The following is a 26741-nucleotide window of genomic DNA, read 5'->3' as shown; positions in this document are numbered from 1 at the left end:
CTATAGGGAGCTGCTATGTGATCTATCTGTTTCCAAGAGATCAAATATAGGAAAAGGCGGGCCAGGATTCTTGACATGTTGCGCAGACACACACTACCACGTGAGGTTGGCTCTTTCCCCCCCTTATTTATTATATTGTATAGGTAATCTCCCAAGGGCCAAGACCTTATACCTTGCTATATAGTTCAAAGCCTCATGTCGTGTTCTCATCATCACAATCGAGCTCTTCTCTCGTCCCCATCCCCAATACAGTCAGTAGAAGGGACATGAAATCCTCGTCAAGTTTTCTTCCTACGACCTCATTCTCAACTTTTCTTTTTCTCTCAATTATTACAATAATTAAATACTTGTATATACTACTCTCTTTAAGAGGGACACACTTTAATAATCTTTAAGTAAATCTGACCCCACTTCCTCTCCCCCAGTCACGAGTCCCTTAATAGCAAGGAATGCCTTCCAAGTTGCAAAGCCCTCTTCGATCTTGTCTCCTCGAGGAGCTTCCAGCTTTCCTTCTTCTAATTAGTCCTTGAGGAAACGAGCGTTGCTGTAATGAACAGAGACCTAGGTCCTCTTGTAGAGTCGGGCCCTCGATCCCTTGTCTGCTCTGGTTGATGCCTCGGTGTACATCATTTGAACTTCCCCTAGTCAAGGCATGACGAGGATGCTAAGCTATTTGACCTAAGTAGGTGGCCAATTATGCGAATCTGGGTCTGCAATCTGCAGCTTAAAGCGGCCGGAGAGGAAGGGTTGGTGGGATTGGAGATGAGCTGGAGATTGTTATCGTTATACTAGCAGGAACAGGGGCACTAGGGGCTTAGGGAACTAATAGTTTGTGGGGGTGGGGTTGTGTGTGTGCGTAACATTGAGGCTGACATAATTATACCGAGCATGGAGAGGGGGCAGGATGGAGAGAACTTATACTACTGCATGCAGAATGGGATTAAGGCTGGGAAACATACTGAGGGATTATTAGAAGAAGAGGAGGAGGAGGAGGAGGAGGAGTCGAATAACAAGACCGATAGTAAGTACAATATCTTGCGGGTGCATGGGCTGGGAGACACGTGCGGGTCGCTGGAGGCGATAGAGTATCTGACGCTGAATGCAAGGAGGGTGCAAGAGGAGGTGCTGGCGGCCATTCTCATCAAGAATGCCGGCACAGAGTACCTCTCCAAGTACCGGTTAATTCCTTATAACTTTAGTAATACTACCCATGATGATCGACTGCACAATTATCATACTAATGCTTATATCAACGGCAGTAGTACTAGTACTACCGGCATGTCCTCGAATGTTAGATCATCGTCATCGGATTATCACCATGCAGGTGATAATGACCACAAGAGCATGATCAGCAGCAACGGAGATACCATAGTTAATACTTGCAATGGTAATATTATATCGCAGCAGATCAGCAGAGGCGCTGCTGATGATCATGCGTATTCGGCCATGAGGGCTGCCTTTAAGAAGCTTGTCCCGGTGGTGACTTACGAGGACGTGGAGCCCTTCATTCGTCGCATCGCCAACGGAGACACCTCCGCCATCCTCTCCAACCATCCCATAACCGAGTTCCTCACCAGGTATATATAATTACACACACACACACACACACACACTCTCTCTCTCTCCCTCTCTCTCTCTCTCTCTCTCTCTAATGCAAAGTGTGCTGATCACCATATAACTTATGTGTCTGATATCGTCCCCAGCTCTGGCACCTCCGCTGGCGAGAGAAAGCTCATGCCCACCATCCCCGAAGAGCTTGAGCGGAAAAAGTTCCTTTACAGCCTCCTGATGCCTGTCATGAATCAGTTAAGTGCATAATACCCTCCCCACAAATCTATTGAGGAAATTTTGAATTGTTCACATGCTGGGTTCATATGAGTTCTTTGAAACTCGTTCCCACTTCATGGATCTGGAAATTAACATCGATATGATAACGTCATGCTTATAACTTGATTGTACAAGTCTCAACAATGATCAGCTCCAGAGCTATTGTTCATTGCTTTTGTGTTATGATTGTCAAATGATTAAATATTGTTTAATTTATCCCTCAATCATAATTAGCTGCTTGAGCGTCTGAATTAAACCATTAGCAGCTGATTGGGCCTCTGAATTTTAGCGAGTGAATGATCAGTCTTTTCTTCTAATTATTCACTAAGAGGATTTAGTCACAGCACTCCACTTGCGGTTGTTGACATGTCATCTACATTAATGCTGCAGGTATCTCCCTGGACTGGACAACGGCAAAGGGCTTTACTTCCTTTTCACCAAATCAGAAACAAGAACACCAGGGGGCGTGCTTGCAAGGCCAGTGCTCACCAGCTACTACAAAAGCCGCCAATTTAGAGACGAGGACAATTCTTACACAAGCCCAACTGCAACAATCCTCTGCCCTGATGCTTTCCAGAGCATGTACTGCCAGATGCTGTGTGGTCTCGTCCAATATTCAGAGGTGCTGAGGATGGGTGCAGTTTTTGCATCTGCATTTTTGAGGGCCATCAAGTTCCTGGAAGAGCATTGGCAAGAGCTTTGTGATGACATTCGCAAGGGGCGCTTAAGCGACAAGATCACTGATCTACCATCAAGGGCAGCTGTCATGGAACGTCTCCTCTGTCCCAATCCGGAGCTGGCTGACCAAATCACAAGCGAATGCTCTAAGAAATCATGGCAAGGCATCATTGCAAGACTGTGGCCTAAGACTCGGTACATCGAAGCTGTTGTGACTGGCACAATGTCTCAGTACATACCTAGCCTAGATTACTACAGTGGAGGGCTCCCCCTAGTCTGCACCATGTATGCATCCTCAGAGTGCTACTTTGGAATTAACCTCAAACCCCTTAGTAATCCATCAGATGTCTCATACACACTTCTTCCTAACATGGGCTACTTTGAGTTTATTCCTGTGGAAAGATCAAACTCCAACAGTGAAGTTGATAACTTCAAACCTGCAACTGAGATGCCAGGTTATGAAGCAGAGGATGACATATTGGACCTGACAGACCTGAAGGTTGGAAAAGAGTATGAGCTTGTGGTCACGACTTACGCTGGTACGTTTTATTTACTATGTCCAGGATACAATTTCCATTAATTTTAAGTCAATGTTTATCTTCATGTCATTACCGTTGAATCCAATCTTTTTCATGCTTCCTTGTTCAGGTCTGTACCGATACAAGGTTGGGGATGTTTTACGGGTGACGGGCTTCTACAATGCCACCCCTCAGTTCCAGTTCATCTGCAGAAAGAATGTCATCCTCAGTATTGATGCAGACAAGACTGATGAGGAATGCTTGCATCAAGCAGTAAGGCATGCTTCTAAGAGGCTTCACACTGTGGCTGAAACTAACTTGGTGGAATACACGAGTTTTAGTGACACTGGAACCATTCCTGGACACTATGTGGTTTTCTGGGAGCTCCAGACAACGAAATTAATTGAGCCGTCATTGCTAGAAGCTTGTTGCCTATCTTTGGAAGAGTCTTTGGACTCTGTGTATAGACAGTGCAGAAACTGTGATCGTTCGATAGGTCCATTAGAGATCAGGGTGGTTAAATCTGGAACGTTTGATTTGCTCATGGATTACTGTGTGAGCAGGGGTTCCTCTATCAATCAATACAAAACACCCAGATGCATCAATACCTCTTCAGCAGTACTGCAACTGCTCAACTCTAGAGTTACCCAAAGGGCTTTCAGTCCGAGCTGCCCGTTTTGGGCACCTCAACGCAAAGAGTGGGCAGTGGCTCAATGATGCTGCTGATAATTATTGTTATATTCCACAATGTTTAATGTTGTTCCTGTGGCAGATGCCTGGATAGTTACACAAAACTGACCAGAAGATCTGCAAGGGACCATGTTTCCTTTACTCATTATGGATGAAAACCTAGATTCTGCACAGCTGAACTATATGCTCTCATGAGTTGTCTTGCAGTGTGGAGTTTGGACCACCTTAGACAACCTAATCTTTTAACCTTCAGTCCACCCACAACTCAACCAGAAAGCAAATGTATGATTGCACCAGAAATGTATCATAGTTTTGTGCTTCAAAGCTCTCTCTCTCTCTCTCTCTCTCTCTCTCTCTCTCTCGCGTGTCGTATGTAGTTAATAAGATGAAGCTCAATAATAATAACCACCACCTGTCTTTCTTAGGAATGAGTAGAATGAGAATATATGTAGTATGAAGAAAATATTTGCATCAACCTACAGCCTACAGGTGATAGTGGGGGATGTTACGTAGCTGAAGACCAAAGGTACTTAGTTATATCCTGAAGGTCTTATATGCCTCCCTAAACAAGGAGTCTTCCTTCCCTAATCCTTTTAAAACCACCAAAAATCTCATCTTGACAAGATATCCCTGATGTTCCTAAAGGTCCACAACGCACTATGGTAACTGCACGAAGCACCTCCCATAGCTTGGTGGATCCTAAATCATTCAGTTGCCCAGCATCGCCTAAAACTAGCATTCCTAGCACTGATCTTGCCATGAAACCCGGCATTCTTCACCCACCACTTTATAAATGGCAACAGTTGCTGTGGGAGAGGTGAAGAACAATGTCTTTATTGAAGGTGCAGAACACACTTTTTTTGTGTGGACTTCATAAATGCACAACAGCCCACACCAGCGAACACGCTGCATGCGTGGATGTGCACGCACACACCCACACACACACACACACACACACACACACACACTCTCTCTCTCTCTCTCTCTCTCTCTCTGTGTTTATGGCAGGTGCAAAAATGTATAACCCCCCACGTTATACATTTTTCTGATAATGTGAAACATGAGCTTGATGGTGGCCTTTGTTTCTTGCGGGTATCACCTAGTAAGCGAAAGCTGGGGTTTGTCATTTACCTAACATCCAGGTAAATCTCTTTCCTTCTGGCCCCTGGGTATTGCCAGAAAGCGGTCGTATGCTTTGTTGACCTTTTGCCTGTACCTCCCTCTCGCTCGGCGACACCATGAGTCCTTTTCCCAATACCACTTACGCAACCCAAACCTTTTTATTTTAGCTTTCACCAACAAAACAAAGAAGCCTTTTCACAACCGCAAGCAGGAAAAGGTCGCCTTTGGTGCTATGCATCATTTGATCTCCCAAGACTACGCTCTTTTGCCCTTTGAATCTACAACGAAACCTTACTATATCTCTGAGAGAGAGAGAGAGAGAGAGAGAGAGAGAGAGAGAGGTTCTTTTTTGTTGAAAGCGTTAAACGTATTGCAGGAAAATAAAATAAAATTGCAGAGGGAACTCAGCCCATTAATTTTTAAATTAGGTCTAAATTAAGCATGGACAAGAATACAATCTTTCCACACACACACACACACACACACACACACACACACATAATTTGATATTTATTTCAATAATCATTATAGTCTTGTCTTTGTTTAGACTATGTCCAAAGGCCAAAATAAAACTGCCAAGTAGCATCCGCCTTCCAGGGATCCACCCAAGCTCATAGGGGCTAGGACAATCCTAGAATGCCTAGGGAATCACTCCCATAGTCCACTTGGCTCCTTGGCATCTCCTAACCTCCTACGACAATCCTTGCAGAGAGACCTCTCGTGTCTAGCACCAATCCTAGCAATCCATAGCAAAAAGTGCAACTACTTAGTCCAGAGCCCATCCAACTATCCTTGGGGGAGGCATAGTGTGTCACATTCATAGGTTTAACCTATATTTAAATGTTCCTCTTTTGAGAAAGACCACAAATATTTGTTCAAATAGTCTTTTAATGCAATACGCAAATGCTCTTGTACATAAGTGTTTGTATAGATCTAGAGATTAAACATAGGTTTCAAAGTCACGAGTCGTGAAATTCGGGTCTTTTTTTAAGATCGAGTTAGCCCCATCTAGGTAACAATGATGCCTTGTTTTGAGTATCAAGGTCCATTTTCTAAGGATTAATTATTAGGTCTTTGGCCTTAACAAGGGGCTAGTAACATTGAATTAAATATTGCTTCGTAACTAGATCTCCCTAATCTAATGCTACTATAGAAGTAATCAAATTTTCTAAATTCATGATTCCTTTCTAAATAGAAATTAAACAAACTATTTAAAACTAGATTTGTGGACCAAGATGCTATCACGAGAGGATAATTCCATTTGAATTTCATTCTAAGCATCTAACGTATGCCCCCCCTACTAGACGTCCTGGGTATACACAAGAATCTTGGATTGCCTACTAGCTTATGAAATTATTCTTTTAATCATATTTTTATTAACAATATTACTACAAAAGAATTATCTTGACTTGGGATGTGGGACGGGGGCATGGTTTGTATGTGCTATCTTGTATTGTCGTAAGAATTGACATTCAATGCATAAAAACCTTCTATCCAACATTCCCTAGGATAACTCCTAGAGGTGGAGGGTTTGATTGACAACAAAGGGTGTTTAGCCTCCTCTTACATTCGAAAGATTTAGGGGTATATGGAAGTGCTTGAAGTCTAAAGGAAAAATAGATATTTAAACTTTTGTTTTGTCTTCGTCGAATTAATAGGAGCTAAAATGTTAAGGCAATAAACGGCTTACGCAACCTATAGAACATTAATTTTGAATGGCTTTGTGGAGAGACAGAGCATGCATGGAGATAAAGGATGGAAGAGTTAATGTTAGGAATATAGGGGCAAAAAGGGTAGAGAAAGAAGGCCATGCTCAGGGGACTTTAACTAAAAAAGCGGGCATGATTGAAGGAAATTTTTTCATGTTTGATGAAGGCACGTCAGGAGATTAGAGAAGGGGGCAACTTTGCATGAACGATGTTAACTTTGAGAGTATTTATGGAGATGCCATAACTAGATGATCCTTAAGATGAAGTAGTTGTTGATTACATGGAGGCAGATTGATGAAAGGAGAGATACTCTACATTTGACAGAGATATTCATGGACCTGAGTGATGCTTTCGGAGGTGATGGGCCTTGAGCTGAGAAAGAGCAAGGGGTAAAGAGTGTCAAACTTGGCACCTCATGCCAATACAAGATTCCCATGGGTAAGCTTCCACGAGGAATCACAAAAAAAGACAACATAACCTGCATTATCCAATTGTCCAGCTAAAAGTAAGCTTTTAGTCAAAGCCTGAACCATGGTGTACATAATGTAAAGTAACCATAATGCTTAAAGGAAACTACACCTAGATATCTCCAATACTAATAATATCCAATGCAAGATCAATCTAATAGACCCTATCATTTTGCAATAGGAGTGAAATCATTCTTGATGAGGGGGGACATGAAATGAAGCCCCTGAATCAAGTAGGCAACATTGAGCATAGGTAGATGAGGTATCAATCAACTATGAAGCATCAAGAGAAGAAATTGCAAGTATGTAGTCATCATTAGAATCGGTCTATATAACATTAATATCTTTAAATTTGATACTAAACTTGTTGGAAAAATGTTGTGATCATCATTTTTTTCCTACGCTTTATCCTTTTCCTTTTCCTTATGCTTGTCATCACACATTTATGGCACTATGGTGAAATATGATCCTACTTTGCAGAATAGTGGCAAGTCAATATAGACATACAACCAAGGACTTACTACAAGACTATCCATGTGACTAAGAATGAGACTTTTGAGAGTCTCTTCCATGACCATCATTACTGCTCCTACCATTATTGCCTCTAACTATTGAAGCATGAGAGGTGCAGGAAACATCACCATTCTTTCTATTGACATCTTTATTCAAGAGTGCACCCTCTACATCTTGCAATTTCAACCCATCAGCGGGTATATTTGTATACATAGTAGTACAAAATGTGTCTCATGACTCATGTAATGTAACCAACATGGACAAGGGAGGAAGATTGTCCTTAAATTCAATTTGTTGCGAAGATAAGTGGTTAAAAATAGAATGAAACTCATTTAAGTAGATGGACATGGAGGTTCCCTCCTTCATGCAAAGTTCCATGAGTTGCTTTGACCAATACATCTGAGAGGCAAGGCTTTGCTTGTTATAAACATTGTGAATCTTCTCCCATAACTCCAATGTGGTTTGCCCATCTCAAAGACAACAGTATAGTAAACCTGCTTAGAGAGTGACAAAATGATTGTAGATTTATATATCTCATCCAATTCAACCAAATCCTCCATATCAAATATTTGTGGGATTGTAGATTTATATATCTACAATCAAATATCTGTGGGCTTTCAACCCTCAAATCCTCCACATCAAATATCTGTGGGCTTTCAACCCTCATATCTCAATCTACAATTTTTGCACTAGAACCTACTAGATTTGTGCCTTTCAATAGCTATAATTTTGTGCCATCTAGCTTCTCAATATTAAAGATAGCACTATCATTTGACCCACCAACCATAATGCAAGAGATAAAAACACAATCCAAGATAAACATCCTAATATAAATGACAATAAAAAAGTCCCGAAATCACAATCACAAATCAAAGGTTAAGCAAGAGAAACTACCAAAATGGTGAGTTGTCCACAAATTGTAATCAAGTAATCGTAAAATCCAAGTGATTGTCCTAAGATAGAATGCATAAAATTGAAATTACAAGCTATTGTAATAAACTATAGCAATATGCCAACAACCAAATGTGAGCAACCAATAAAGAAAGACCAAGAACAATTGGCATTGAAAGCTATTACAATTGCAATGTGCCAATAAAACCATATATATGGTAAACATAGACATCGTGCATATAGAATATCTTTGTGTAAAGAGAGGAGAGCTACCAAATGCATAACCCACTCAGCAAAGCTCAATACATAACCTACAAGCATATAAATATCATTAACAACACACTGATAGACATAACTTTCAGGTCCAAAAGTAAGTGACCAAATCAACCAACTGTAGGGTAATTGCATCTAATATATATTAAGAAAGCATGTATGTGTCCCATGATCTTGATGAAAGTAAGCTCAAGCTCAACTACATAAACCCAAAGCTCTATGTAACATCCAAAGTAGCGCAAATAACTCCCACTAGAACAAAATCGAATGCCAAATGAGTTAGGAAGCTCAAACCATCAAATATATGACTTGAGTATCCAAGATATATGAAGCATAAGCTAGGAGAATAAAATCCAATAGATTCTTCAAGCTCATAACTATGTAAGCCACAGAAGTAACCAAGGCATGTTGCCACATCCAAGATCAATGTAAGGGTGCCCAAATCGCAGTTCAAAAGCATGCCATAGTATATGGGAAGTATACATAACAATCAAAGTAGTGGTACATCCATTGAGTATGATCTCTAGCCCCTCACTAGGATAGGTAACATCTCACTATATATAGTTATAAAGAAAGACACAACATGAAGGAGAACACATCCCTTATCATTTAGCTTAGTGGATCCTAAAAAGCAAAAAAGGGCTTAAAATTTTTCTAGAGATTGAAGTAGGCAAGGTCATAGGTATGATAGCTTGCTACATTTCTTTCAAGGGTCCTTATTTAGGCAAGGCTGCATGTTCATGTTTAATCACTATCTTGGATTGAGATAAAACATGGTGAGTGTGGAGAGAGTGTTAAGTTGCGTAAATAAGCCCCACAAGATTACTCACTATTTTGACCCCCATTTTGCACTTGCAAGGTTTTTATAGGGTAGTTTTGTAACTTTTGTAGAATTTGAGATTTCGACTAGTTTTAAAAATCATGCAAGTTTTATATATTTTTGGGTATAGTGGACTAGAGAATTATAGCTTTGTGTTCTATCAGGGTTCATTTTACAAATTTATATATAATTTTATATTTTAGAATATGTGAGAACATTCTAGCTGAAACTTTAGAGAATGAGGTGATTTTTTTGCTTAATAAAAAAATTATATTCAATCTAATAAATACTTTCTATATGAGTCATAAAAAAATAGAACACCACTTAAGTCAAATGCATTCCTACACTAATTATGGTGTTCCTTTAGTGCCAAGCCAGGAGGACACGGGACCTAGACACCATGCTTAGTGCAGACATGGGTTGCCTAAGGCTTCAATATCAAACTCAAAGCAAGTCATGCCTAGAGATTTAATTGGAGTGTAAATCTTGCTAGCCACTTTGGTTATGTAGCTCTTCCAAAGTGCCTAAGCCTGAGTTAATTAAGAATAAAATGAAATACTATGCAAAACTCGACTACTATTAATAAAGTGTTGATAGACTTGGCAAAGATCACATGATTAAAAATGAGATTAAAAAAAAAACATTCTAATGTCCACAAATGAACAAACTATCACATCAATCAATAATGTATTTCAAAAACTCAACCAAAATCCTTAAGCACCCTAAACCACGACATAATAGTTGTTCTTTACATCTCTCTACCATGGGCACTACAACATTTCAAAAGCAATAATAAAAAGTGGATACTCTCAAAACACCCTTACTACACTTTTTATTTTACCTACTACACCAAAACACATCAACTTGGACCTAATCCATGAAAGACGTCCAAAAATTTGCATAAAAGTCTAAACAACCATTCTCAACATATATAAATGTCTACAAAACCATTTGCATAAAATTTGTGACATTTTGAAGGCATTCTTCAATTAGACAAATATTCTAACTTTTGGACAAAGGCAAAATGGTAGGAAAAGTTTTTAATGAGGCAAGCTATAGGAAATACACTATGAGATGGCACATTGTGGATGAGAGAACATATGTTTAAAGTCTCAAAACCTAGCTAATACACATTCATAATGTATTTGATCTTATTTACGAGTCAAATTATTCAAACCCATTGAAGGAAATAGACTTGAGTTCTCATATGACTATTATTTTACACAATGGCATTGTTAATCCCAACGGTATTCTCAAGTCTTTAAGAGTAGGATCCAGTTTGAAAGCTTAGGATCACATATTCTTTGGTGGGCCTTTGGTTAGGAGTTGGGATCTAGCTCACCCCCTTCAGTTATTGAACCTAGTGTCTGTGGAAAACATCAATATCTTAATAGTATTTCAAAGGCCTCTTCTAACTAAAGGAAATTTCCAAGGGAAATTCTCCAACCCTTTGTTCAGAACACCCTTCATACTCAAACCCCTCTTCTCTCAAGTCCTCATTGATCAAGACCACCTTAAGCTAATCTAATATCATATTTCCTATAATGAAGTAGCCTCAACAAGGCCAAGTATGTTAATCGATGGCTTTTCAATCAAAAGGACCTTAGATAGTTCAAATTCACATAAGGAGAATACAATGTCACAAAGGGTTTCAGGGATAATGAAAAAAGAAAACGAAAGAAAAAATAGTATACAAGGGATAATGAAGGAAAAAAAGGAGAGAAGAAATAAATATTAGTCTCCCATGCTCCAATACCTGATCTTTGATAGAAGATTTTTGAAATCAATGAAGTTTTGGAGTTTAAAATGGTAAACAACATATAAGGTGAGGCTTTTTCCAAGCCTAAGGTTGTTTTACTCAAGGATCGATTAATCAATGTAGTCTTGAGGATAATAGGACCAATCGTCATAAAGTCCACTTTTGCTACTAGGAAGCACACATACAAATTTGTTTAAGGAATAGTCCACTTTTGTACTCCAATAATGATGAGTAAAGAGGATGCTTTTTATACAAAAGGTATTCTAACACCGAATTTTGACATGACCATGATTTTCTTAGCTCGAGTTTTCTTGCCATCCATAGTGCACATTTGTCTATAGTATAAGGGTTTTCAACTTTTCCATATGCGCCAAGATCAATGGATTGCTTGGCGTTGAAGTATTGGCCCATTTAGCCTAGCATCAATTTTCTAGTTATCACCTAAGCATAAAATTTAAAGATTTTGGCCTTCAAGGATAGTCTAAATAGTCAAATATGTTGCATCAAAATGACTTGCTATAAGTGCCTTTACATGATGTAAGGATATTTTGAGTCTCAACTTCAACAAAAAATATTTTAGATTGGTCCTTATTGCATATTTGAATGTGAGTATATGATAATAATAAGTTGGATAAAGTTAAATGTGATGTATTCTTTTCATATTGTTTATATAACTTTGTGACTCCAAAAGTAGTCATAGGGTAAGCTTTCAAACACTCAACACTAATGTTTATGTTTCATTTGGTACTATGAATGTGCTTTTCCCGTCATATTACAAGTTGCCCTACCAATGTTTGTTATTGAAAAATAGGTGAGGGTGGTGATGGTGGTGGTGCCAGCAACTAAAGGCATTGGTGGGAGTGAAAGCCCATCCGCAGGGCAATTATGGAGTGGCTGAAGGCGACCATGTATGTGAACATGACATCATTAGCAATCTTCATCCTACCACAAACATGATCCAAGGGACATCTATGGTAAAAGTGGTGGGCTTGTGCATATGGGAAAGGTGTTGCAAAGTCAAGGTTGCTAACCTTCTCTCATTTAAAAAATCCTTCAAAGGAGAATTGCCACATACCCACCAAACATTCGTGTAGTATCTGATGTGATATGTGAATTAAAAATATTTATTCTTTAACCTTGAGATTTAACCTCGTTTGCTTCTCTTGTTTATATTGTCAACAAGCACCCCCATGTTTGTGGAAAATATTTTAGAGGCTGAATTTCCAACCTAGCAAATAAAGATGCAACTATTACTCATGCCAAAAGAACTATGGGCTTGTCTTTTATGATGAGAAATCTCCAACAAAAGGCCTCGAGCTCAAAGCTTGGAGAAAAAAGAATAAGCAATCAATAGGTATCATTACACTAGGACTTTTTAATTGACCCATCCATCAACCTTAGTTTGATTACATGACAAAATTGGAGCAATCTAGAATGTATTTTTGGGAATAAAATAACAAGCTCCAAGGTCTCTTTAAAGCTTTGTTTGATTAGATGAAGATAGAACACAATGAGAAATTAAGTGATTGTCTCATAATTTCAATTCTTTAGTCCATCAATTCACTTAAAATACAAGCGTGGTTGCTATTAAAGACAAGATTGTAGTACCAAAAATGGCAGCAACCCTCCCACGAACATAATCAACCACAAAACCAGGGACAAAGCACACAAAATCTATGTGTATGGCTTTGCCATTAATCTCAAAATTGAAAAGAAACCATAAATCTCTCTTTTATTAATTAAAAAATTCATCATCTTCATCATCTTCATCCATAGCTTCAACCATTATGCAAGAACAAAAGGGAAAAGAAGAATTTCTGCACAAAAGACAAAGGAGAGAGGAGAGAGAACAACTTTTTGCACCACCAAAAGGAGAATATGCGATTGTAGAAGAGAGGGAACGGAAAGAGGCACATAACCATTCGTGCACTCCACCCCACCTCTTCCCCAAAAAGCACACCCCTTCGTATTCTATTATTTCTTTGAAACTTTGATACATTTGATATCATAAGACCTTTGGCCTTTAATTTTGAGTATTCCTACCCTTCACAAATGCATGCACATAACACTTTTGTGTATATCATTTATTTTCTTTTTGGTGATTTTGTAACAATGTACTTGTTATCTTTTTTACCAAAGATAAAATTGTGATATATGCATGGACATTTTTGTGCCTTGTTTTTATGCTTCTTTTGGTGTCATAAAAAAAATATATGTGAAATGTTGATCAATTTCCATTAATCATAATATGCATCAAATAGCCTCTAACTAACCTCTATATTTGTAATATGCCGCTGTCTGCCGTTACCATAAGCCATATATCGTCGCCATAAAGTTTTTTTTTTCAAAATAAAAAATGAATTTTTTTATTGCATTCCCTCCCCTGTCAGCGCTGTCAGTTGGCGGAGGGAGGGGGAGTTAAACTATGACATGGAGGGGGGAGTCGATCTGAGTGTCGACGAAGGAAAATAAGACGACGACAAGGAGCTATAGTGGGCGTTGGCACTGGGACAAGGAGATGATGAGCAGAAGTGGAGCTACCAAGTGAGGTACAAGGAGTCAAAAGAGGACAATGATTACAATGGGGGGAGGGGCACACATGTGCCACCTCCAAAACCCCACTACTCCAAAACGACAAGGAGCTGCAGTGGGCATTGGCACTGGGACAAGGAGATGATGAGCAAAAGTGGAGCTACCAAGTGAGGTACAAGGAGTCAAAAGAGAACAATGATTACAATGATTACAATGGGGGGAGGGGCACACATGTGCCACCTCCAAAACCCCACTACTCCTCTTTTGGTGAGGCCACTTGGCAATAAGCATAGGCCACCTTATCCCTTATAAATCCCCCCCACCCCCTCCTTAGCAAGGGTACAATAATTTTCTTCCTTTCCCCCCCTACTTGAGTAGCAACCTCCATTCTTCTCTACCTCCTACTACTAAGCTTGAGAGAGAGAGAGAGAGAGAGAGAGAGAGAGAGAGAGAGAGAGAGAGAGAGAGAAGGAGAGAAAGAGAGAGAGTGGAGAGGGAAGGGAAAACTAGAATAAGAGAGGGAGAGAGAGAGAGAGAGGAGGACCAAGGGCAATTTCTTCCTTGGGGGAAGGCTCAAGTACCCTCTCTCCCCATCGATACTTCCCGAGACCTCTCCATCAACTGCCTCAAATTGATAAGAAGACCGCGAAAGTCAAGAGAAGGCGTAGGGAACTCCGACACCAAGGAGTCCTTCAAGAGGAGTGAAGGTTGCTCTCTAGTTTTGAAATGGCCCCAAAGCCTAAATTCTGCGAAGTAACTGGAAAAGGCATGACTACGGAAGAAGGATCAGGCAAAGATGCCACCACCAATATGAACGGTGTCGTGCCGCTACACAGACACCGTGTAAAAAAAATCTAGAGTGTGGCTTCCTTTTAAATTTAGAGAGTCAATGCCATTTTAGACATTAGTGTTAGTGTCCATGGTTCAAAAATATTAGATTTTAGTTAAATTTTAATATTCTAGATATTATCTCTTATAAAAAAATCTACAAAACTATAGACAACTTCTAAATTAGGATGACATGTAAAAGAAAGCATGTAGCTTTCAGCTAATTTGAGAGGATTTTATGTAAAAAGAGATTGGCGAAATCGCGCGATGCACGATCGTTGTTTTCAAGCAGTGAACAGCACTCCGAAAGTGGGAGATGAAGAAGGAGTAATCTGACAGGATTCTGGCCAAGTGTCTTGGTTTTTAACCCCCCTTTCGAAGCCATTGGAAGGATCAGATTGGTGATCTAAGTAGCGTAGAGGAAGGTATTATTTTGTACATGTTTTTGTTTATTAGAGTCATATTTTCTCATAATGCTGAAAGAAACTAACAGGCTTAATCTTTGTTAGTATTCTTCTATATTTTCTAATTCTTTTTTAAAGTATTCTTCTACATCTTCAATCTCTTTGAACCCCTTCTCTTCCATCTACTCCTCTCCTTGAATCTACCTTCACCCTACTGTCACTCATCTTCAAGAACTTGGCTTGAAACCTTCAACCCTTCTCTTATCTCTACCATCTCTGGAGTCTAAGATCTTGAACCCCCATACATTCTTCTCTTGACAAACCCCTATGGTGACCTTCAACCCTACGTGCTACGACATTGGTGAACCCGACGTGAAGGTCGATGTAAGAGAACTCCAAGATGGGGGATTCTTCAGGAGATACTCTACAACAATTGATGCGCATACTACATTAGACTCAACAAAAACAAATCCAAATGTTACAACAACAACAACAACAAAGGCAAGAAGAAGAGAAGATTGATTCCACAGCTATCAAGGCCCTAGAAGAAGTCGAAACAATTTAATGGTCAAAATGTCTCTGTTTGCATTCGTTTGTATGTTGAGAAAATGCTCTTCTTTGGTGTATGGCAACATGCATGGAGCCCTTATTTTACTAGACTAGCCAAGCATGGTCTTCAAGAAAGAATCCATGGTCTTTTTCAACAAGATGCGGATTGGGGTGCATTCAAAAAAACCCTACGCGAAGAATTCTTCTTAGAAGACTTTGGTCTTATGACGAAGAAAAGTTTCACTGAATGGGTTGAAAAACCCAACAAAGGTTTAGTTGCAACAGCTCTATCCCATGAATTTGAAAGTAAATTTGGACAACTTGATGCTAAAGACCAACAAAGTATGGAAGGTCAGAAGATTGAATTATTCCTTAAGGCTGTAGATCCCATTCTGCAAGAAAAGCTTGTTGATCACCTAGAAGATGCTATCTCTGAATCAGGAGTCAAGACTCCATGGATAGATATTACTGATTCAACTTCAGCAACTCCATTGATGGAGCTTGTTCCACCTTCAAAATCCCCTATTCCTTTGACTAATTAACCAACTCTTTCTTCTTCTGTTCCTTTGAAAAATGATGTCATGGATGGACTTATTAAAAGCATGTGTGACCTTCATTTGAATCTTACATAGATTAGTTCCAAAGTAGAGAAGTGGGATATCAAAGTTGAAGAATGATGACGATCATCAACTCAAAGACCCATGAGAGAAGGCTTTAAGAGGTGTTGTATTTGGTGCGACAGCCAACAACATGACAAGAGGGAGTGTTCTGCCTTCCGTGAGGCTGAAGCACAAAAGCTCGTCTTTTGGAAAGATGAAAAAATCCATGCAGCTGAAACTGGTCTTTCACTGGAGCCAAATTTTGGCAATGGTGGAATGAAGAAAAGATTAGAAGATTTAGTTGTAAAGAATGCCTATGCAGCAATTGATGCAGCTACCTATGGGCTGCAAATTGAGCCAACTAAATCAAGTTTGAAAGCACGTAAAGCTAATGTGCAATCTAAAGTATGGATGCAGGCACTAGATCAAATGGAATGTGGTAAAGTAACCAAAGAAGATTTGGCTAACGCTAGTTAGTGCATTCGAGGAATAATTGGTTGGAAAGAACCGGTAGATTCTTTTTCTGCCTTCGCACATTTGGCTGATGTCAATCATAAAGAAGTCTTGATTGAAGAAAAGAGAAGAAGAGAAGATGAACCACGGCCTTCCTCTTCTAGCCCTCCAAAATAGGTAACTAGAAGAACGCATGAACAACCAAAGCTTGCTGAAAATATAACCCCAAATCAAGAAATGAAAGATATGTCACAAACAAAGAAGACCGAAGGAAAGAAGAAAGGCCAGTAGCCAGGCTACAAATTTCGGTCTGACATAGAATCTGCAACCGATCTCAAACGAGTCCTAGAAGAACGAATTCTAGGAAGCAAAATTGAATTAACCTTAGGCGAAATTCTTGGAATTGCCAAACATGAATTCCATGATGTAATTATTAATGTGATCAAAAGGAAAAGACAATATGTTGGTGATGAAGCTGAAGAAACAGTGCATGCTTTTTTGCAAGTTCTTCAAGTTTTTGTGCAGGATGAAGAGAAGCTGACTCCACAAGGAATTCATCTTGAAGCAATTAAAGAATTAATTGCAGCAATTGAAGCTGAAGATAAAGAAAACATGAATGCAAAAATTAAAGAAGTGAAAGTTGAAAATGTAATGGTCGGCTGGTCCAAACCAGTTGGGCAGCCCACCTCTCAAAAAGAAGGCCGTCTATAGCAGATGCATGAGTAGGAAGAGGCTTGGTTCATTCCAAGCAGTCACTACTCCCGTACGCATTGGGCAAGAGCAACAACGGAGAAAGTCATCAAAATTGAAGAAAAAGAAACACCATGTATTGCACTCTTAGACCATGGCTCAGAGATGAACGTCATGGTAAGGAGTCTCAATGAAAGTGGCAGATGGCCCATGGATGTTGATCCAGGATGGCAAATGAGAGCTGCAAACAACTCTTTTGGAGAGTTATATGCTGCATGTCCTAATATGCAGGTAACTATTGGAGACAAAAAAGACAATTTTCACTTTTTGTTCAAGACTCTTGTAGTTACCCTATCATTCTTGGGCAACCTTACATTTCTGAAGCCCGCTTAGAAACAAAAGCTCTTGATGATGGTTCTTCCTATGCTCAAATTCGAAGCAAGGATAATGAACGAGCTGTCCAATTTCTTACTGTGTGTGTTAACCATCATCGAAATAGAGATCGACTACATGATTATCCTGTGCATCCTAATGCCCGAGAATTCAAGGGTTTTCGGGTTGCACTACTATAAAAGGAGGCTATGGTAGTGCATCATGTAAAAAGATTGAACCTCCTTATGCTACAAAAATTGTGTCTCTAGCAAATTTGTATGTATGTACAGCCAATAGTATGGGTTGTTATAAGTCTCTTCCGGCCATGACTAAGGCTGAAAGAAAATATTTATGTCATGTAAAAAGGGAGCTGAAAACTTATGACATGATGGTTGAAAATGAAGATATTTTGGGTATTTTTTTTGGACTGATTATTACTGACACATTGGTTGAAATATATGCAGCTTCTCATGCAGAAAATCAGGCAAAAAATCAGTCTATAGAAGTATGTACATTGGTTTTTTATCAAACAATTCAAGAATATGTTAAGCAAGAAGACATTGGTTTACTCAACATTGAAGCGCAAGTGGAGACAAAATACAAGACGGTGGATAAGAAAGTCAAACTTGTGGCAGTCCCACTATCTCCTGAAAGTGAAGGGCTTGGGTGATAGGGTAACAAATCAGCCAAGTCTTCGTGATCCTTCCAACATTGGTCACAAGTTCACATGTGAAAGTATAAAAGAGCTTAAAATAGGTAAAAATTCTTTTCTTTCGCCGGCTAAAAAACACTCTTTTATGCAAATGCTAATAAAATATGGAAAAGATTTTGAATTTCAACCAAGTGAAATAGGGTGTGTGGATCCAAATATTGTGGCTCCTATGGTCATTTTTACGGTCCCACATGTGCTTTGGAACCTCAAGCCTATTCTTGTTCCAAGGGCGCATTTGCCCAAATTACTGGAACTTCTAAATGAAAAGATCAGAATGAAGATTTTAGAACCTTCTTCAGCACCCTACTCAAACCGATGGTTTACTGTGCCCAAGAAAAATAAATCTTTACGATTCATTCAAGATCTACAGCCTGTTAATCGTGTCACAATCCGAAATATTGGTTCGGGTCCAATTGTTGATGAGTTTGCTGAAGCTTTTGCAGGTAGAGCAATTTATTCTATGGGTGACCTATATTCAAGATATGACCAATTTCAGTTTTCATTAGAAAGCCGAGACATTACCATAATGAAGACACCTCTTGGATTGGTCCACATGTGCACTCTACCACAAGATGCAACAAACTTCGTAGCCCATATGATGAATGCCATGCACAAAGTCTTAAGAGACTTTATTCCACAACTTACTCTTCCATTTCTTGATGATGTACCTATCAAGGGATGTGAAGTCAATAAAAAGAATGAGGAGCTTGACGAAGATGGCTGCAGGACATTTGTAGTTAACCATATTCATGATTGTGACAGGATTTTGACAAGGCTAGAAGAGGTACATCTTACCCTTTCTGGAGCTAAGTCGATTTTTGGAGTAGAAAAAGTCCTAGTGATCGGTCATCTATGTGGCCCCTATGGACGCAAACCTTCTCCAATCAAGATAGATGCCATTAGCAGAATGCAAGAAAAATGCACAAATGTTTCAGAGGTGAGAAGATTTCTTGGCGCATGTGTATTCTATCTCATATGGATACCACATTTTTCTCATGTAGCTGAAAATCTTTATCAATTATTAAAAAAAGGCCAAAGATTCTCTTGGGGTAATGAGCATACTCTCACTATGCGTAAATTAAAGAAGCTGTTAATTTCAGTCCCCACTCTCAAAAGGGCTGATTATTCAAATGGTCAACCCATCATCCTTACTGTGGATACAAGTCCCATTGGGATAGGATGGGATGTTGGTCAAAAGGATCTTGAAGGTAACAGGTACGCAATTCGTTTTGGAGTAAAATTTCTCAATGAACATCAAAGAAGGTATGCACAAGTAAAAAGGGAATTGTAGGGAGTTGTAACAGCATTAAAGTGTGATCGTGAATACTTTATAGGTGCTTCCGTAGTGGTAGAAATTGATTGTCTTCCACTCTTGGGCATGATTGCCAACTGCTCTACACCCGACATTGCTATGCTAAGATGGATTACATATATTAAATCTCTCAATCCCTAATTAAAGCATATTGTAGGAAAGGCGAATCGAGTTGCTGACATGCTATCACGTGCAAGATATGACAATGAAGAAGAGCTCATGGAAGAAGATGAAGCTAAAGAATCTATACTTGCTGAATTTCATTCCATGGCTGCTGAAAATACCTTTTCAGTTACTGCATATACTGGTCCAAAGCTGAAAACAACAGGATGGTCAACTAGAAGCCAGCATGCTCATTGCATTGCTCAAGTTCTAGTTCATTTCCTTGAAGAAGATTATGAAGAAGATTTGGCTGAAGATCGGCTAATATTTGAGCACAATGAAGAAGAAGGAGACTTGGACTGATAAGGAGTTCAAGCATATCAAGAGGAAAGCTTATGGTTTTTTTCTTAAAGAATGACATCTATGGAAGCATACAAAGACGAATAAAGGAGTGCATGTCCGAGTTTTAGGTAACAAAAGATTGTAACAAAAGGTAATGAAGGAGTTTCATGAAAGCCTGTGGGCTGGCCATAGAGGCATATGGGAAGCCTTTAGTAAAGTCAAAGAAAAATATTGGTGGCAAAACATGTATTGGGACATAGCACATTTTTTTGAAACCTATTATGTGTATCAAAAGTATTCTATGGTTAAGCATCGAGATGGGTTACAATCAACTTATCCCTTGTCTATACATTATAGATGGGTTATTGATCTTGTAACCATGCCTACATGAATATGGAATATGCGGTATTTAGTGCTTGTTGCAAGAGAGGATCTAACCAATCAAGTTGAAGGCAAAGCCTTAACAACCAAATCCACTCAAGCTGTTTGTCGTTTTTTGCTTGAAGAAGTGTTTTGTAGATATGGTTGTGTGGGTAAAGTAACTGCAGATAGAGAAGAGTTGGATGCTAATGAGGCACGCAACTTCTTTGCTCAATTGGGTATTAAGTTGGCTTTAACATCAGCCTACAACCCTGAAGGAAATGGAAAGAGTGAGAGAGGTCATCAACCTATTCTCAAAGCTCTAGCAAAGTCTTGTAGAGGAAAGATCAAAGAATGGCCTAAAATGCTACCTTTTGCATTATGGACTGACCGGACTACTCACAGTTCAGTGACTGGCTATATGCCAGCTGAACTTATGCATGGACAACAACCAATTATGCCAATTGAAAAATCTATTCTCACATGGAGTGTTCTACCTTGGGAGGAAGGCATCAATAGAGAAGAGTTGCCGACTTTGCGTATATGCCAGCAAAGAAGGCTTGAAGATGTTCAAGAAGCTATTGAGAAGCTAAAGACAACAAGACTAAAGAACAAAAGAAGATTTGATAAGCGACATCGACTTCGGCCAAGAGCAATTCAAGAAAATGACTGGGTGCTTGTCTATGACAGTAGCTTAGACAATCAATACAATGCTTCTAGGAAGATGGTGAAGCGTTGGTTTGGCCCATATGTGGTAAAGGTCGTTCATGACAATGCCACATATTCATTGGCTGAATTGGATGGAACAAGCATGAAGATACCCATAGCTGGAAAAAGAATCAAGCTCTTTAAACGAAGAGAAAGTTCAACATATGAGCTAGAAGACTTGAATATAATTCAAGAGCATGAAGACATAGAGGAAGAAGAAGAGGCAGAAGATGAAGACATTGACATGACAGAAGATACTTCTTCTAACAGTGCAAATCTGTAAGACTTCGGCACATGCCAGAGGATGTGCAGGTTAGGAGGGGGTGGATGTCGTGCCGCTACGTGCACACCGTGTAAAAAAATCTAGACTGTGACTTTCTTTTAGATTTAGAGAGCCAATGCCATTTTAGACATTAGTGTTAGTGTCCATGGTTCAAAAATATTAGATTTTAGTCAATTTTTAATATTCTAGATATTATCTCTTGTAAAAAAATCTACAAAGCTATAGACAAATTCTAGATTAGGATGACATGTAAAAGAAAGTATGTAGCTTTCAGCTAATTTGAGAGGATTTTATGTAAAAAAAGAGATTGGCGAAATCACATGACGTACGATCGTTGTTTTTAGGCAGTAAATAGCACTCCGAAAGTGGGAGATGAAGAATGAGTGATCTGGCAGGATTCTGGCTAGGTGTCCTATTATTTAACCCCCCTTTCAGAGCCATTGGAAGGATCAGATTGGTAATTTGAGCAGCATAGAGGAAGGTATTATTTTGTACACGTTTTTGTCTATTAGAGTTATATTTTCTCATAATGCTGAAAGAAATTGATAGGCTTCATCTTTGTTAGTATTCTTCTATATTTTCTAATTCTTTTTTGAAGTATTCTTCTATATCTTCAATCTCTTTGAACCCCTTCTCTTTCGTCTACTCCTCTCCTTGAATCTACCTTCACCCTACTGTCACAAAGAACTTGGCTTGAAACCTTCAACCCTTCTCTTATCTCCACCATCTCTGGGGTCTAAGCTCTTGAACCCCCATACATTCTTCTCTTGCCAAACCCCTGTGGTGACCTTCAACCTTGCGCGTTGCGACAACGGGGTATCAGGTGTGAACACTAACTCAACACTCCAAAACTAGGTACTGCTAGCATGTCTAGTAATTGAAATCGAATATTTAAGCATGGACATCAATAAGAAGAACCATACCTCGCATCACGTAAACTTACATAACTGGAAAGGTAGTTGAAAGGGCTTAATAACTGTGAATTGTCGTGAATAGATTAAGCATCTACAAGTTGTCGCAGTAATTAAGTTATGTAACACACACACACACACACACACACACACACACACACACACACACACACACACACACACACACACACACACACACACACACCATTGTAGTGAATTAACTCACATTTACAATGAACTCATGTACACTCGCATTTGAATAATTAGGTCATGCCTTATGAGTTGCATGAATGCACTAGAAGGAATTTTTATGAAGGGGGATCTCGCATCATATCGACAATTCAGGGAAGACCTGCATCTAGATTTGCATGGCATCATGAATAGCCTCAGCTGCACCACATAATAGGGAATGCATCTACAAAAGGTAGATTTAAGATACGCATGTGACGTGCTAAGCTTAACTGCAAGGGTGAGAGAGAGAGAGATTTTTATTTATGTCGATATAATGGGAGAGGGAGTTAAGAGGGGGGGCAATGAAGATCATAATGGGCATAAATCCCCTATCAAGGCTAGCTAGCATCATCATGCAATAGGCTTCCAACTAGCATGCTATCACATCAAGTGCCTATTGTGTTAGTAGGGTTTTCTTAACCCATTAGATGCCCCCACAAACCTGCACAAAAATTCAAGGTTTAACCCAATGCTAGCATCACTAGCAACTTCCATTGGTTAGTGGAAAGGTGAATCCACTGATTGTCTGATCGCTTGCTCACTCAAACATTTTGTCAAGGATCTCTGAGATTTTTCGAATGACTTTTTGCTCTTCAATTGTCTCCAAATCCTTTGTGCGACTGCAAAATACCCAGAGTGACACGGCTCTCTCTCTCTCTCTCTCTCTCTCTCTCTCTCTCTCTCTCTCTCTCTCTCTCTCTCTCTCTCTCTCTCTCTCTCTCTCTCTCTCTCTCTCTCTCTCATCTCATTCTCTAATTAGAACCAACTAATTAGGAGTACATAGTTACACCTAACTATAACCAATTCTTAATTTATTAGAATGGGAGAGATAGAGACAAAGAGAAACATATTAATATTAATTTCCATGATTCAATACTATTAGCATTAATATCAACATCAATTAATTGTACTTTTTAATAGTAATATAAATTAAATAATAATATTAATACTAATATACATATAAATATTAGTAAATTTTGTTTCATACTATTAATATAAATATTATTTACTATTATTCATTTTAATTAATATTAATTATTAATATTAAAATGATTAAATACTATTATCTTGTCATTATTAAAAAAATAACCAAAATTTCAAGTAGTACTAGTATTAATAGTTAGAGCTACTTAGAACTATAATTAGATCTAATTAACTGGAACTCCAATTAGTACTATCATTACAATAATTAAATAATTAAAACTATAATAGTACTTGTTATAGATCTAATTATTTATTATTTATCATTCTAATTATAATTCTAATAGTGTTTATAGTTTTAATTATATTTTAAATTAACTCTTAGTTTTAAATAAATAAATAATCGATCCTTACTAAATAATGATCTAATTTAATAATAAAATATAATTTAAAATTATTTTAAGTATTAGTAATAATTATAAATATAATTAACTAGTATTCTAAGTAAATAATGATTAGTTTTAATTAAAGTTTTAAGTAATTACTAATATTAATTATAAACCTAATTAATTAGTATTCTAATTAATTAATTATTTCTATTAATTAAAATTTAATTAACATTAATCATTATAATTCTTCTAAGTAATGAATTATTAGTGCTATTTAATTTATTTAATTATTAATATCAAATAATTAAAACTATTAACATTACAAAATTAAATTTTAAATATCTACTTATTATAATTTCTTATTTATTAAATAATTATCAATTCACAAATAGATATTTATTAACTAGTTGCCATAATTAATGTTTATTAGTAAATAACCATTTTTATTAAATAATATTTATTATTTTTAAAAAATTAATAAAGAGTAAATTCTTAATCATAAGGAGAGAGAGAGAGAGAGAGAGAGAGAGAGAGAGAGAGAGAGAGAGAGAGAGAGAGAGAGAGAGAGAGAGAGAGAGAGAGAGAGAGAGAGAGCGTGATGGCAATCATACTACGAGAGAGAGAGAGAGAGAGAGAGAGAGATGGCAATCATTAACGGGGGGTTTAAAATTTTTGTAGTATGATTGCCATCACGCTCTCTCTCTCTCTCTCTCTCTCTCTCTCTCTCTCTCTCCCCCCCTCTCTCTCTCTCTCTCTCTCTCTCTCTATCCTTATGATTAACAAATTACTCATCATTAATTTTTTGGCGACACTTCAAGGATCAATCAATGCACAAAATCAAGAAATCACACACTTGGCTCTCAAGTGTCAAGCATTGAAAAGCAAGAATACACAGTTGGAACAGACTGTGGAGGAACGGGCCAAGATAATCACACACTTGGAAACGAGTATGGCGACATGCGCATGCATGGAAACACAAAAAACATGGGCCAGAGTAGTAGCACGTACTCCCCCAAATGGAGACATGCATGTACTTCATGTAGAGGGTGGTGATGCAGTGGTAGATGATGTGAATGCGCATGAATGTAAAGAAAGAGAAAAGCGGGCCGAAAACCTAGTTATTTGGGGATTGCCCGGAACAAATGATGAGACTGCATTGTCTCTTACTACAGAAGTCACATAGTTTTTTTGTAAGCATTTTGCCATGGCAAATGTACCTATCTTTGGTGCTCGACATGTGGGCAAGAAGAAAGACAATGGGAATGCAAGAGCCATTGTATGCACGTAAGAGAACTATACTTTTAGACAGTAGTCGAGTATACCTCAAGGGAACATATTTTTATGTAAATGAGGATCACACCCCCATGCAATAGGAGGAACATCGGAAGCAATACAACAAGCGAAAGAAATCTAGTGATAACACTTCAAAGGATGCATAGGGATGCACGACCCATGGGAGCTGCACCCTTGTTGTTTTTGAATTGTAGAGGGTTTCCATGGCATAAAGGTGAAAGTATTAATGCTGTGGTTGGTGATGCTGACATTGTGTTCCTCGCCGAGACATGGGAGCAGGAGACATGTACAATTCCAGATATCCCAAGGTATATAATTCATAGCGCATATCAGTCACATGTAGGAAAAAGAGGGCAAGGAGGAGCTGCATGCATATACAAATGTCCTTTGGAAGGAATGATTGATGTATAGTAGACCAACATAAGCGGTACATATGGATTATGCTCAAGCACACTACATCGATGTACATTGCAGGATGTCACATTCCACATAAGGAGTTCCCCTTCTATGCACGACATGAAGTGGATTCGCAAGAACCTTTTGAAGATTTGAGTATGGATGCATGCACATATATGCAACAAGGACATGTGATGGTCTTAGGTGACTTAAATGTGCATTGGGTGTATTCAATTTCAGCCCATAGCGTGTGATGAGCTAGACAAGGAAGAGGTTGTGGATGTAGATGCACGTTGGTGTAGACAATCTGAGGATACAGACATTAATGTTCATGGATGTGCTTTGATGGATATGGTTAATGGTTTGCACATGCCGATATTGAATGGTATGAATTGTTTCCCCGATACTGAAGGATACACGTGCTACTTAGCTAGTGGAGGTTCTAGTGTGGTAGACTATGCAATGGTACACATAAATGATTTATGCATGATTAGAGAGTTCTGGTTAGGTGAAAAACATCTAGAATCGGATCATATAGCTTTGGGCTTGACACTTGATATTTGCCACAATGTAGGACATGCAGAGGACATAGTAGGTACTGGTGCATTCCATATTGATGTAGACAAGAAACAAGCATATGCTGGTCACCTAGATAGTCTTATGAGAAATCTTACAACGAGCACATGGGTTGATCTGAGAGATGAAAAGTTAAATATGACTAGAGGTTTTTGGGAAACCAAAGAGCAGTCACAAAAATGTCAAAGGATTGCCATGCAAGAAATGGTTTGATGATGAATGTAAGGCTGCATGTAGAAAACTGAAAATCTACCCTAAGGGACAAGAATGAAGTGAGGTAGAAAAACGATATAATGCTCTCATGCGTAAAAAGCGATGACGATATGTAGTGGCCAAAGAAAGTGAAGATGCTAGGGAGTTTGAGAAATGTCCAAGGCAAGCACGGAGAAAATTGCAAACCAAACAATCAAGTGTTATGGGGGATTTTATAGATGCTGACATACTATTATATGTTATAGAACTTTACATGCATAAAGGGGTACATCCCATCAAATGTGATGTACATATGCAA

General features: G+C 38.6%; 1 protein-coding gene across 2 annotated transcripts; it reads left to right on the top strand.

The window, feature by feature from the left end:
- The first annotated feature begins 246 nt into the window (after positions 1-246).
- LOC148039101 (indole-3-acetic acid-amido synthetase GH3.6-like) lies at positions 247-4037 on the top strand. Of its 2 annotated transcripts, XM_087674987.1 has the most exons (5): positions 247-1178; positions 1260-1577; positions 1704-1805; positions 2218-3044; positions 3154-4037. In XM_087674987.1, the coding sequence occupies exons 1-5, from the start codon at positions 889-891 to the stop codon at positions 3738-3740; spliced, it is 2124 nt and encodes a 707-aa protein (XP_087531113.1). In that variant the 5' UTR covers positions 247-888; the 3' UTR covers positions 3741-4037. The 2 variants fall into 2 exon arrangements, with proteins under 2 accessions (XP_087531113.1, XP_087531112.1); XM_087674986.1 differs by having other exon boundaries at positions 250-1577.
- The last annotated feature ends 22704 nt before the right edge of the window (positions 4038-26741 follow it).

The sequence above is a fragment of the Lygodium microphyllum genome, chromosome 3, assembly GCF_053477565.2.
Source record: "Lygodium microphyllum isolate KBCC chromosome 3, Lygodium_microphyllum_v1.1.10, whole genome shotgun sequence".
Lineage (NCBI taxonomy): Eukaryota > Viridiplantae > Streptophyta > Polypodiopsida > Schizaeales > Lygodiaceae > Lygodium > Lygodium microphyllum.
Note: the sequence above shows the minus strand (reverse complement) of the source record. Positions and strands in the feature narration are given on the sequence as shown.

What these genes read in the sequence shown, in the direction of transcription:
- LOC148039101 (XM_087674986.1), top strand. Translation starts at nt 889, where the DNA reads ATGGAGAGGGGGCAGGATGGAGAGAACTTATACTACTGCATGCAGAAT. An exon ending in ATAACCGAGTTCCTCACCAG is followed by an intron (nt 1,578 to 1,703) that starts GTATATATAATT and finishes TATCGTCCCCAG; the next exon opens with CTCTGGCACCTCCGCTGGCG. An exon ending in CTGATGCCTGTCATGAATCA is followed by an intron (nt 1,806 to 2,217) that starts GTTAAGTGCATA and finishes TTAATGCTGCAG; the next exon opens with GTATCTCCCTGGACTGGACA.